General features: G+C 33.7%; 1 protein-coding gene across 1 annotated transcript in view; it reads right to left on the bottom strand.

Annotated features, from left to right (window-relative positions):
- LOC108915307 (disintegrin and metalloproteinase domain-containing protein 11) overlaps positions 1-15,533 on the bottom strand; it is a gene marked incomplete at its 5' end in the record, with an annotated part of 192,688 nt that overhangs the window by 95,770 nt on the left and 81,385 nt on the right. The window contains one exon of the mRNA XM_018721299.1: positions 8,902-9,259. Coding sequence (XP_018576815.1) covers positions 8,902-9,259 — 358 coding nt within the window. The remainder of the gene's footprint in view (positions 1-8,901; positions 9,260-15,533) is intronic.

Genomic DNA, 15,533 nt, shown 5'->3' with positions numbered 1-15,533 from the left:
TAGATTTCTTTCTCTGGGGGCACATTAAAAGCAAAGTTTACAGCACTCCACCTGATACCTTGGAAGATCTGCGAGGACGAATCATTAATGTATGTCGCGAAGTAACACCGCAAGTGCTCCAGAATGTTCGACAACGGTTTGAAGACAACCTGTATCATTGTATGCAAGTTGGCGGACAACATTTTCAGCATTTACTTGACTAATACCGTAAGTTTTGAAGTAAAATTAAATCGATTTTCGCATTTCTCGTCAAAAATATTGTTCGTATTTTCAAAGCTGCATATTTTCTAAAATAATGAATCGATTTTCAAAAAGTAAGAATCGATGTATAGAGAATTAAAAGCCCTTTCTAATGACCCCCCACTTGACCCCCATTCCCATTTGAAAAAATTTAGGGGATAGCACCCCCACTTAGGGGGTTGAAAATTTTGGTATGCTTTTTGAGCCAAAAGTTGTCCCCCTCAGAAACAAATTTGACCTGTTTTTGGATTTTGCCGAAAAGTTCTTTACTACCCTGTAATGCCTTGCGGTACGTTTTCGATGAGCTACCCTGTATATAATAATATATATGTAATGTAATGTAATATTTTGCATATCATATTTGTCTATAGAGGGTGTTTTAGAAAAAGGTAGCATAAATTCAGATGATAGATGATTAAAAAATAAGAAGACATTTTTTTTCTGCTCATCGTGAGCGTATAGTCATAAAAAAGTTGTGAGGGGTGTCAAATACGTATTGTTACGTTAATGTTGTTACTTATTGCCTATCTGCTACAGGTCGTTAGCCACAATTTTTCGCTATGACGTCTTTTAAAATATTTTTTTAGTGTAAGTTATTTACATTTTAAATATAAAATGTCATAAATCACAAAAATTGTTCTTGCAGAATTCCTCTGAAAGATTAAGGAAAACACTATTGACTGTCGCGAAGTCAACCTTCTATTCGTTAATATACAGCGTGTCCCGAAATTAATGGGCTGTACTTTAAGGGTAGCTTACGAAATAAACCGATTTAGATTAAGTTATCTTAAAATGTTATATTAGGCTTCTATTTAATTTCAACTAAATGATAGTGACTAACAAAACTAAATCACTAGAAGTAACTTGTTCTAAATCGTTTTATTTTTATGCTTGAAATATGGCCCCTTTGTTTCCGGGTGCTTTGTATAATGTCAAATGCATTTTTCTTCAAAGCGGTATGTTTTAAGCGGATGCAACAAAAGTATCTTTTTTATGTAAAATAAAATATTACAGTGTAAATCACGTGCACTGTAGTATAGAATGTACACTGCACTGTAAAAATCTGAAATTGAGAAAAGTTAGGTCACCAAATCTTTCTGGAGAAGATCATTGATAGCGATCGCTAGCAGATGGTCAAAAAATAACTACACTGACGTATTTAGCATCCTCAAAAACTTACCTGTACCGTATTTCATTACGCTACACTGTTTTTTTGGAAAAAATGTGCCTAAAATTTGATTTTAAAAAATCATCTATGACACATCGTATCTCAAATAAAACACGATTGGCTCCAGATCTACAGGAAAAAATTTATTTTTTGATAGTCTATCAGTCCTTGAACTTATAGTATCATTTTCCAAAACACCCTGTATATTATACAGTGTATGTATATAAAGTATGAAATAAAATTACATATATGTATACTTTCTGGAAAAAATGCTCGGTCACTTTTAATTATTTAAAACTAATACTTTAATATACTTGGACTAGATATATTTTCTTTTTATTTTTTGGTCTTTTTATTCTCTATTATTCAATGATAAAAAAATATTTCAAAGGAGTCTATTGCAAGTCAAGAAATTTAATTAAACAGGGGTTTCCGAGAATTTTTTTGATTTATTCAAATGAGTAAAACCGGTATACATAAATAAAAATAAAAGTTATTTAATTAAATGCTAAAATGACCTTCACCGAATGTTTGGCAAAAGTCCAAATGGATTCTGTTCGAAACTAAAACTTAATTTTTGGTTGTATCATTTATTATAGTATACTATCCTTATTTTATAACACGTGTGACTCACAACATCTTAAATAAATTTGTATACCGTTTGTCCTTTTGTCAAAATATTGACAAAGGTTACTTCCAGCATTTAAATAAATATTTTTATTTCGATATTTGATATAATTGTTATATAACAATGATGATTTTTATTAGGTAAACTTATTAATTATTAATTTTTTATTAAGTATCGAGAGAACACCTAAAAGAAAATTATTATGGCACCTATTAATGCTTAATCAATATTCAAATAGTTCTTGGCTCATTGTTTTGTTAGGCCATCAATCGTTTTTTTATTTAAATGGAAATTAGTAATATTTTAATAAGATAATCTACTTCACATTAACAGATGAAGTAGAACAATTTCATTCAATCATATCGTGGAAAAAAATGAAAATACTTTTAATTAACATTAAAAAATTAAAATATAAATTAAGGACATTAAAATAATAAGATGCTTATAAGAAAAATGTCAGGGTTTCCACTGAATTGAGTATTTAACTTAATCTCAATTAATCAAGTTAATATTGTAGGCGAACATTATGTCATTTCTAGTACAATATCCCTGACGGGGAATGGAACTATCGTTACTATCGATACAAGAGCTGAGCATGACATCCCAGAAGTGATCCGATGGGGAAAACCAAAACACTGTGAATGGCCACGCCCAACAACTCATTCCAATTACATTGTTTCCATCGAACTATTCCTGAAATGTCACGTAGTCATTCATCTCGCATTTGTCTCGATAGTAACAGAAGCACGCCTGAACACTGGAAGCTTTTAGATTTCTATTTATGTTATTAAAAATTAAGTTGCTCTAAACATCGTTTATATTATAATGATAGCTGCACAAATAAATCATTACGATAGTTATCTGCGGATTATAGTAAATTGTATAATAACCTTAAATCGTGCCGCAGAACAGTTCAGACAAAACATATTTATTGATATCTACATTTCTAGGGTTCAATTGGATAATTAGCAGAGAGCGGACAATTTGTGACTTTAACCTTGAACATAGATATGTCATTCATAAACCTAGATACATTACCCATGACGCAGTGGCGTGTCGGGTATGCATAGGAAATTTACGTGATAATTCACGAAAATTCCACGGTACATACATTTTTAGGCGTTATAAAATATTTAGAAAATCAGAAATTGTATACTACATATTTATTAAATAAAGTTCGGTTAAAAATAGTGTCGTTCTTTTAATTGGAAATTAGGAGTCAATGTAACGAATAGCCTCAGGCGACGCACATGATAGAATAGTCCAACTCACGCTCCATTCATAACAGGGCTGCAGTTTGAATTCTGACCAATAGGAATTCGATAAACGCAACCGATGCCGACGGATGGACTAGAGATGGGCGCGAGTGTCATTTCATTTCTTTAGAACTAAATTAACTTAATTATTTTCTTGTTATTTAACCTGTTGACATGATTTATGGATTTTAAATAAAGGTTACAAATCTTCGCGAGGATAATACGATATATTTGCTATACATAATAATTATATTTTGCATGGTTTATGCACAATACATTTTTGAACGCGTACACATCTCTACCAAAATTTGACCTATTCTTCCGGTTAAAGTCACACATTGTCCGCTCTCTAGTAATTAGCTATCTTGTGATAAGTACTATTTCCAACTAAGAAACTTAAAGATACATTTGCCTGTGGTTCAAACTTTATTCCTAGTTTTCTATTTAAGGACGGTTGTTGTAGGTATTTTAGCTTACCTACTAAGTATTATTTTTAATCATTTCTTTACAAAGGGTATTATCACTTGAACAGCATGGATTCATAGAAAAAAGGTAAACTACTAATAATCTCGTTTGTTTCACTGTTAATTTTTAATAGCGTTGATCGTTGCTGTAAAATACAGGGTGTTTTAGTAATAATGTCATTAATTTTAAGGGAAGATAGGGAAAAATTAGTAGAATACCTTCTTACACTGAAAAAAATATTTATCATTATCTAAACCTCTTTTCGGAGCGCTCCTGACTGCTGACCTACATCGAGATCGAATCTTGGCCTACCGTACTGTTTGGTCACTAACCTAACTTTAATACCTCTTCTTAAGGTTTTCACTGTTTTATAATTGAATATGAGTTTTTATTATTACATAATATGTCCAAGTAGTAGGTAATTATTCAGTTTGTAGAACGTATACCTTATTGTGAAACTTATTGCTTTTTAGAGTTATACAGGGTGTTAATTAAGTATGTACAATAAATTTAACAGACACTTATTTGAGTGATTTTAAGACAAGAAGTTCAGGGTGCTAAAATTTTGTAAAAAAATTGCTATTTCGCAAATATCTTAAACACCCTTTATCCAATTTTGTTGTAACTTGTATTTGTAGTGTTAAGGTGCTAATTTCACCCTGACTTGATTAGATTTGTTAAGTCCAGTGGCGTCCCAAGCGGTACCTTAACGAATATTTTTGACAAAAAAAATATACGCCACTGACTTTTTTGTTATTTTTATATTTTCTTGGATTAAGCAACTAAAAAAACTTTTTTGTCTCTGGAATGTTTTTCATATCTTGATTAATTTTTGAAGAAAAAAAAATAAAATCCACTTAATTATATATCACTGGACCACACAAGAAACATTATGAAAAATACTCGTTAAAGTACCGCTCGGGACGCCACTGGACTTAACAAATCTAATCAAGTTAGGGTGAAATTAGCCCCTTAACACTACAAATAAAACTGCCAAATTACAACAAAATTGGATAAAGGGTGTAAGATATTTACGAACTAGCAATTTTCTTACAAAAGCTTAACACCCTGAATTTTGAAAACGAAGCATCTGCGGACCAATGTCTATATGAACTTTTTGTCTTAAAATCACTAAAATAACCTTTTGTTGAATTTATTGTACATACTTAATTAACACACTGTATAGTGTACTTATTTCAAATGACAAATAAGGCTAAAAAACACTTACTCATTCGTCCATAAAGTCTTAATAAAGTTGATATTCGTTGCACTTTGATTTTGAACGCAATTCTAAAACTGGACTAGATTACTACTAACTAGGAAATCAGCTGTTTCGCTACAATGTCCGAGTGCTGTGTACCCCACCGGCCTGCGCGGCGCATTCCCTATTACAAAGTGGAGCGCCGAGTTAACAGGAGTTAAGGGTTAATTTGCTTATTTTTTAAAAGATTGAGAAAAATTGTTTATTTCAATTTTCTTCTTTATTGGGCCTTCAGAACACGTGGTTAAAATTAATGACATTATGATTGAAACATCCTTTTCGAATGCCTTTGACAGAATGCACCTCAATATACTTTTACATACACTTGTGGTGGCTTATGTATTCTGTCATAATTTGTTGAAGTTTTTTAAGTCATATTTCTCGATTCGCCTGCATAACGTCACTTACAATGGATTTAAATCTAGCCGTTATCGTACTATCGTTTCTTTTACAAGTAACGAAATTACTGCCTTTCTCAACTGCCATAAATTAATACACGCGGACTTTTTCTATTGTGTCAAGTGCTGATGATTGTCAAGATACAAATACGCTCTTCAAGAATGTTGTGTACGTACCAGTCTCCATTCATTCTCAAATTTATTGGAATAATGGGACCCCCACCAAAGCTAATGTTTTGAGCAAGATTACATTATGTAAAACGTTCCCCAAGCCTTCTGCATACTCGACCACGTTCATTTAGCTTCTACAATTGTATTCCTGTTTCGTCTGTGAAAAGGACTTTTTCCCATTGATGTTTATTCCAATTAGAATCGGCTTTTGCAAATTGTAACCGTCTGGGTTTGTGACGTGGGAGAAGCCTAGGAACTTTAGTAGGATGTTTCGGATTTAAATCGCTTTCTTTAAGTCTCCTTATTACTGTTTTAACACTTACTTTGACTTGTCTTGAAGTCAGTAATTCATTTTTCAGATGCGGAGCTGTAAGTGAGGTATTTCGCAAAAATTGAATTTTCTAATTTTGATCATCTCTGGGTGTTGTACATCTTTTACGTCCTTGATCAGGCCGTCTTTTGTATTCTCTAGTCTCATTCTATCGTTTTACTATACGAGGAACAGTCGCTTGATGAATATTCGATCTCCCCGCAATGTCTTCTTGTCTGTAAGTCTTGTTGGCTAAAGTAACAATTTTAAAGGAAACTAACTCGCTTAAATGTGGCATCTCACTAACCAAAACTACCGAAATAAGAAATAAAGCACTAGAAATGTCATTCACATCAAAATAAACAAAACAGCAGCAGTTGTCGGTCACCAAGACACACAATGATATGTTTGTAATTCGTAACATTATTCAGCTGTAAATAATGCTATTCCTAAACAGTTTTTTATCCCCAATAAATCCATATACTTTTATGATACGTCAGTGCAGGGTATCTAGTATAAAATATAGAATATCAGGTTGAAAAGAAACACGGAATTTAAAACGCTGTACAAATTTTCATTGCAATTAGAAATAAAGTAAAAAAAAGAAAAAATGTATGCATAATGGACATTTTACGGTCATTTCAATTTTGCAGGAAATTGACAGTTATACAATGCGACTTACTTTTCCAATATTTTACAATACACAATACAATATAGACAATAAAATTCAATATTTAAAAAAGTGGGGTCACTTCCTTGCGACTATTAGTATCCAATCAAATAATAAAGGCAAAAGAATGTTATCAAGTCTATTAAACCAACCGTTGCAATTTTGTCAGGTTCGTGACACCATAGAATATTAATATAAATTAATGTAATTTTGATAACTTGTTAACATGTCCGCCATTTGTTTGATCTGTTTTATTTAGCAGCAAATTGAAATATGACAAAAAATTTAATATCGATGTAATTTAAATTCCGGAAATATTATATAGGAATAATTATAATGTTATCTAATCCTCCTTTAATGATACGGAATTACACAAATTACATATCCCATTTTTGCATCATATATACAGGGTGTTAAAAAAGAGTGTAAAATATTTAAGGAGGTAATAGTATGAACTAAAATAAGCAGAAAAGTCTCAATAAACATGGGTCCGCAAGGTCGGTATCCACTCCTAGAGCAGAAGAAGAAATTCTAGCACTGGTAGAGCAGAATCCAGGTACGAGTGTGCGGAGAATATCAGCCGAGGTAGGAATTAGTGGTCCTCTTGTTTGGAGAATCCTTCACGAGCAACTGCTTTATCCATACCATGTGCAACGAGTACAGGCCTTAAATCCAATAAATGATCATCAAGCACGTTTGTTTTTTTGCCGCTGGTTTCTACGTCATGATGCTGAATACCCTCGTTTTCTTGCAAACATTCTTTTTACTGACGAGGCCGGGTTCACAAGAAATGGAGTGTTTAATTTTCACAATACGCATATTTGGGCCGACGAAAATCCTCATGCTCTAATAGAATCTGGACATCAGGCACGTTTTTCATTAAACATTCGGATAGGTATTGTGGGTGACAGGTTTCTAGGTCCTGTTGTTTTGCCAAACTGATTAACAGGCGCTGCTTACCTCAACTTTCTGCAGAACACACTGTATGAGTTTTTGGAAGACATTCCTTTGAATCAGAGGCAACAAATGTGGTTCCAGCATGTTGGTGCTCCAGCTCATTTTTTCATGGCCGTTAGAGAGCATTTACACCAAACTTTTCCACATAGATGGGTAGGATGGGCCGGACCTGTTTTATGGCCTCCAAGATCGCCTGATCTGAACCCTCTAGATTTCTTTGTTTGGGGATATTTGAAGACATTAGTGTATGGTACTCCTGTAAATAGCCTGGAAGAGCTGCAGCTACGGATTAATCAAAAGTGTCAAGAAATCCAAACCAAGGAGGGTGTTTTCGAAAGAGTTCGAATATCGTTGAGACGAAGATGTCGTGCCTGCTTGGAAATGGACGGAGGGCACTTTGAACATCTTCTGTAACTTTGTTTTTTGTTTGTTAAAAGCTTCCTTTGTCGGTTTATTCCTAAAATAAAAAAAACGAATAGTGGTCCATATCTCCGCAACCGGTACTTTGCGGACCCATGTTTATTAAGACTTTTCTGCTTATTTTGGTTCATACTATTACCTCCTGAAATATTTTACACTCTTATTTTAACCCCCTGTATATTTTGGACTTATCATAATTATTTATGAAAATATTCCACTTAACATACACTATATGTGAATGTTATACATATTTAAAAATCATTTTCCTTTCCTGAACAATTTACATATTATTTGCGTTTATTCTCTTCTTACACAAGGGTCTACAATAATTATAGTTACCGTTTGGAAAAATCAATATTTTTTCAATATCAAAATTTGTAATGACGTTTCTTTTTTAAGTAGATAGAGCATTAAATCAGTGATTTTGTGACAAAAATACTGGTAGCAAACGGACTGTGCCATCATATAAGACAGTCTGTAGATATATGCTTATATGTTTCCTATTCCAATTTACCATTAATTATTTTTCTATAAACATTTTTATGCAAAAACGCATTTTTCTAGTTTTTTCATTATAACAGCATTCAGGTTGCTTCGTTAGTTTAGGTTTTATAAGCAAAAAACTAAAAAAAAATGTTTTTTGCATAGAAATGTTTATAAACAATGAATGAATGGTAAATTGGAGTAGGAAACATATTAGCATATATCTACAAACTGTCTTCTATATGATGGCGTAGTGCGTTTGCTCTATTGATTGACCTAATGATGTTTCTGGGACCCAGCCATGTCAACTGGCCGTTAATTTTTTCGCCCTCTATTTCCATGAATTATTTTGAGGGAGAAATTGTTGAAACAAAATTCAAATATTTTGCACATTAACTAACTATGATCTATGCTTTCTCGATATGAATTGAAAAAGATATGTTAAATAAAATAATATAAATAAATCTGTCTCACCGTATCCCCATATTTGCTCACACTGCAGTGTCAACGTCGGACAAACTCCGTTGAAACAATATCCAGTGCCCTTTCCGCATGGGCTGCCGTTCTTCTTAAATATGTCAGACGGACACTCTCCTGTATCCCCGGAGCACTGTTCCGGCAGATCGCATTCGTTATTGGCTTCTCTGCACACGACCCCTTTTTCCTTCAGCTGACAGTCTTCGCAACACGGCCCCGATGCACATTGGGCTTCCTTGGTCAACTTGCAAGTGATCGGATCACAGCAGGGATCCACCTTGTGGCAGTTGTCGATGCTGCCGCAATCACAGTCCTCGCCCTCTTCTACTACGCTATTACCGCAGGTTCGTCTCACCTGAAAATTTTACGTCGTTAGTCATACAGGATGTTTGGAATATAGTGCAACAAGTTCTGATACTCGGCAGTTTTATTGAAAAATATATAAAGAGATGTTTGCAAGTGAGGCGCACAAAACAAAAAAGTGGTCTGTTCTTTTGATCAGACATTGTTATTGGTTATGTTCTCAACTTCTACTATTTTCGAGAAAATGACCCTCAAGTGCTCAAAAATGGGTAAAAGTTAATGTTTAATCATACAATATTATTTAAATAACAATTGCTATATAATAAATGTTCAATGTTTTGTCGGTTTACTTCAATACATTTTTGTAGTCGAAAGATTGTTTCTCGTTGAACGTTATCAATTACCTCCGCTGGAATAAGTCTTAATTCCTGGAGTATTCTCTGTTTCAGGTCATCAAGGTTATTTGGTATATTCATATAAACGTTTCAAATAACCCAATAAGAAGAAATCTAAAGGGGTTAAATCCGGTGACCTTGGTGGCCACTCAATAGGACCTGTACGTCAAATCCATTTATTGGGGAAAGTTAAGTCAAGAAATTGTCGAACAGCAATTGCAAAGTGAGGAGGTGCCCCATCGTGTTGGAACCATTGTCATTATGAGGAATATCTGGATCTTGCGGATTAGGGAACACAATAGTAAAGCGGTGATAAGTTCAAACTGAAGAAAGTCTAAGCAGCGTTCTTTATTTAAATTTTCTTAAAAAAAATAAGGTCCAAGAATTTGGTTTTCGACAGTACCTGTCCAAACATTTATTTTTTGCAGTGTGTGACAGGTTTGTGTCCAACGAGGATTTTCAGTTGCCCAGTATCTGCGGTTTGTCTGTTTACGTGTCCATTTAAAACAAAAATAGCCTCATCAGAAAATATCGGGTGAATTTTAAGTTTTGATTATTCATCTCAATCATCTGCTCACAAAACTGCGTTCTTCGGTCAAAATCGTCTTCTAATAGTTCATTTATCAATTGAACCTATAAGGATGATATTTATTTTATATTGTATATTAAAAAATATAAAATTTTTTAGAAAAAGTAGATATTTTTTTCATGTATAACGTCTCAAATATGAATGATTTAGGATTAGGTCCAATTTTAAAATTATTCTTATACCCTTTGTCCTTGCAGTTCTCATTTTTGAAATAATAAAAAGTTAAAGTTTAAAAATATATGTATATTCTCTTTCTGAATAGGTACCTTCTGAAACGTATGTGTTAAGCTAGTGGCGCAGAGATTTGCTGGTTACAATTTTTTGTAATTCTTCGGTACAGTTATAAATTTTCTTTGGCCATTTTTGAAATGTATATTTTATTTTAAACGAAGTTTTGCATAGTTTTTTAATGTTTTGGTGCAAATTTTATAATTTGTAAAGAAGGTGCTCCTTCTCATATATCCTCTTGGGTACCCTTAAATATTTTTGTATTTTATCTGTTGATACTATTATTTTTTAATTCTTACATCCTCTATTTAAAAAAACAGGGTCTTTAGACACAAATGTTTATACAGTGTGTCTCATAATTAGCTGCCAGCCCTGAACAGGCCGATTCTATGATCAAAACAAAGTAAAAAAGTTCATATGAACATGGGTCCGGAAATGCTTCCTAAGGGCACAGGGACCCATTGAAGAGGGAGGAATTGAAATAATTTTTTTGCAATATCTCTCAATCGCGTTGTGATAAATGAATGAAATTTGGTACACACAGCTAAATTTTGATGAGCAATTTGATGGACTAATCCATTTATTTCCACAAGGTCCATTGGGGTGGGTACGGGGGGGCCCTTGGTACTTTGCGTGTGTAACTTTTTCATCTTTGACTTTTTAACAAATTGGACAGCAAATTCCGTTTTCCCGAACTGTTTTACGTTAAAAAGGTACTCTTGTTTCAAATCGTTATCTTTAACGGTTTCTGAGAAAATCGCTCTTGAATTAATCCCACTTTGGTCAATTTCATAGTAATTTAAAAAAAAATAATAATAATTTAATACGTAATCAGTAATACACATTATTGATGTAGAACAATTATGATATGATGATTTGTTTATGGCTTTTGCGATGGTAATGCTGCGCGGCAGAACGCGAGTACGGCAGAAAGTTTCCAAACAGAAGGCTGACATCAAGGAGGACATTCCCTACGGTATTCCGCAATTTAGCTGCAACCGTCACTTTTCGAAGGGATCATAAGATGAAAACTTAATTTTGATAACAGACAACAAGCTATTTTAAAAACTGTTCAAAAAACTCTCCACCTTCTCTGATACAAAGTCTTGCCCTACGTGTAACATTCTCGAAGCTATTAAGATGCTAAAACGGTTTTGACGAATTTCATTGGCTGCATCATTGATACGCTGCAGCAATTCCTCACGGGTATCGACTTCGGTGGCGTAAACCTTTTGATTTAGATATCCCCAGAAAAAGAAGTCCAGCGGGGTTAGGTCGGGAGAACGCGGCGGCCAAGCTACCGGTCCGTGCCTCCCTATCCAACGTCCAGCGAAATTTTCGTTTAGGAAATTTATAACATTGCGACCACTATGTGCCGGGGCTCCATCGTGTTGAAAAAACATGTTACGTCGTAAATTTAGAGGCAGATCATCGATTTTCTTGAAGTAAGTTTAAATAAAGATTTGAATAGTGTCGTGAATTATTCCCGCCCATAAATTTATGGAAAATTCATTATAGCCATCAACGGCAGATGAACCATGGGGACTTTCCAACCCTGTATAAGAAAATATTTATTTCTAAATGTGGGATACGAAAACTTTCCTTCATATTTGACATGTTTGTGTTACACTCGGTATAAATCTTTCATTTTCCACATAACTACATAGTGTTCTACGGATTTCAATTGATTTTTAGAAAATCAGTTACAATTTGTTCTTAATTGTGTTAGAAAGCTGTTGAATTTTCAACTTTTCATTAATGCTTAAAGTACCCACTGACTGAAGGGTAATGCTTTGTTGTAAAAATTGAATCAAAACTATATTAAAACATCAGGGCATTTTATGCACGATGAATTGAAAATTTACTTTGTAGACGATATGGCAAACATACATCAACGTTGGTGTTGGTAATATGCACGCATGGTTTGACACATCTTATGTATATATTACATACATCAAACTAAAGCCAATGTTGACAGTGGATCACACCCGCGTAGAATGTAGGAACGCCAATACACGTATATAGAGGATTAATCATTTAAGTTCATTTGATGAAGCTAAATTTCTCGATATCTCCAAAACAAGGTTACTATGAAACAACATTTTCTTATTCGGTACTTGTCGGTCAGGATAATCGATCTGATTATCGTATACTTGCAACAGCATCATTTTCTCGAAAACTTCCACATCAACTCTTTTTTGATTCGAATACATGTTTTTTCATAATATCATACAGAAACTTGAAAATGAAAACACTGAAATACACTGTACCGTCACTAAACACTGAAATAAGGTTAGACACTTAACAAAATGAATCGTGATGTAATTTTAATTCTATTTATGAAATGTGCCGTTCTAAATAGTTCTTTATTGAGTAACAAAATTAACTTTCGCGATGAGACAAATGTAGTAATTGGGATAGGAGAGGAGCATAGTTCTATTGAGGACGAATGAAAGGAATGGGAAAGGTGTGTGCAATGTATTGAAAGGCATTCTATCAAGCTGCGTAGATATTTTACGGAGAATAGCTCTGCTTTCCGGGATTGTAATAATAACCCGTGAAATGAGGTATTATGGAGGATTACTGGCATACCCTTATTTTTTTCTGATGGCGAAAGAAAGATTAAAAGTTTTTCAAAATATGTTTTCATATTCAGGGTTTTATTACTTTTTAATGTTTATAGAAAATGAGAGGTTCGTTCAAGAATAAAAATCTGATAAAAATGCTAAATTTTGTTAAAAATAAAACTGGTTTCTTATCCCTTTTGTAGAATGAGAGTTATTCGGAATTTGGTTATATGTGAATGAGGTGATTTTTATTAGAATATCCAAAAACTTATTTAACCTTTATCCAATTTGTTTATACAAGATGTAATTAACGGTTAATGCTCAGTGCGTAAAAAGCGTAACACATTTTTCTAGCAGTATTCAAGAAAAGTTTTGAAAGATTTCAATTGAATCAATCTTACGAAAGAATTTTATCCTCAGCAATATGATGTCTCTTAAGCTTGATAAAATGTAAAATTTAACAGCAAAAACAGTTGTTACTAGTATATTTATTATCAAAATGCCGATTTTTTCAAAAAATTGCTTAACAGACACAAAAGATTTTATTGGAAATAGTCATTTTCTTTCTGTAGGTAAGAGATCAAGGTGAGTGAGTGAGGTGAGTCTTTTTGGTAACTTTATTCGAATTTTACGTGCAGGTAAATGTTCATAACATAGAACTGTGCTTTTTTAATTATTCTTGGCTAATTAGAAACTTTGTTTTCTCGTTTTAAGTACCTATAAAAGATTGTGGTATCTCTACAAGCATAACTATTTTTAATTTTGATCTTTAGTTGGTTAGTTAGTTAGTTAGTTAGTTAGTTAGTTAGTTAGTTAGTTAGTTAGTTAGTTAGTTAGTTAACATAATTAAAAATTACTTCTAGACATTTTTTAGTGTAAAATCTAATTCAAGTTAGTTCTAAATTTGCTCCTAAATACCCGGAGCAACAATTTCAGTCAATTGAATCGGGCTTTAGTATACATGTTGATCATTGGATTGACTGTCTCTTCCATAAATTTTATCAACATTCATTTCTTTCGAGTTATTTTTTTTTGATAGTACCATTCTACATACCCCCGTTACCCCGTTATAAAGTGCAATAAAATTTCTAGTACCTATAGTCTTTCCAATCTCAATTGAAGAACCAAGAGTTTGGCAGTATATACCAGCATTGCAATATTTGACAAATTTGTTCTCATATTTATTTAACCATACCCATATACAGGTCTGGTCGAACTAAACGTGGAGGTGGTAGAAATGTATACGCCCAGTTGAAGAATACGCGCGCGGGCAAACGGCGTACACAGACAGCCGAACTGGGCGACTGGGCAATAAATCTCAGCTGTTGACAAGTGGTTGACAAATTGCCTAGTAATGCGGAATTTGGTGTGATTCAGGTAATTTTAATTTATTATAGGCACCTTATATTAATCATTTATACATTCATATTAAAATTGAGAAAGGTAGAAATAAGAGGAATATTTTGTTTATTACAACATGGAATTTTGGAGACCTTGAAACGGAACAAAACGAAATTTACCACCAATATAATAAAATTGTTTGAGGACATAAATAATTAAAATAATGTTGTTGGTCAAATGGACAGGGACGCCTATGAAAGTCATTAAACTTTATTGACAGGCGTTTTTTTACCTGTTCAACTGGCTTCGGAAATACTATAACTTGTTGACTTCACCGTGCATTTACGCGCAACAAAATCGCTCTGTTCCGAACGAAAGATCAACTGTTGAGAGTGTTGCACGGAGCTTCAACTATTTATATGAAATAGAACGAAAAAGTTAAACGAATAAGCATTTTTTTTAAACGATACGCCAAAGAAATACCATTTGTATCCTCTTATTCACATCTTGAATAGTAATTACGAGCGCTGCGATTTTATTTCCAGCATATTTATACAAAAAGGTCATAATTTTTTTCTGTGTCCAAGTAAATATTCGTAACACAATCAAGATTCACCCTGTACATGAATTTAAACTAAAGAGGTTCGTTCTGGCTGGCGATTGAGCGAGTGCGATCGTTGCGGTGCAGGCCTTGATGAATAATTTGGGGTAATTTCTATCACCGGCAATATCTCTTCCGGTACTTCGTCAAAAGAGCGGTTAAACTGCATCGTAAATAGTGCACGGGGTCTGCCGCACGTGCCCGGATGTAGAGGCAAAAACGGAGGCGATACAACCCACAAATCGTCCAGATCTCAGTTAGATGTTAACTCGGCATTGTGAGGGTGTGTCTGCGTTTGTAGATTGTAGGTTGCACACGTGAACGGCAGTCCACCGAACGCGCTACTTTAACGACGCTTCAAATTGTAATTATTTCAACCCTAATCGCGAGCGGAACGATGGTGGAGCATTGCCGAAGATGATAATAATTGCTCGGCGGCAATGGACTAACATTAACGTTAAAAATCCAGTATTGAGGGAAAATAGACCTATTTTTATTGTCGCTTATATTTTCCACAACTTGGGCAAAAGGAGATACAAAGTAAAAATAAAATCAAGTAACCAGTAACCAACTGAGTAATTAATTTATAAATACGTACGGTTTTT

Source organism: Anoplophora glabripennis, unplaced genomic scaffold (genome assembly GCF_000390285.2).
Source record: "Anoplophora glabripennis isolate ALB-LARVAE unplaced genomic scaffold, Agla_2.0 scaffold774, whole genome shotgun sequence".
NCBI classification, from domain to species: domain Eukaryota; kingdom Metazoa; phylum Arthropoda; class Insecta; order Coleoptera; family Cerambycidae; genus Anoplophora; species Anoplophora glabripennis.
Note: the sequence above shows the minus strand (reverse complement) of the source record. Positions and strands in the feature narration are given on the sequence as shown.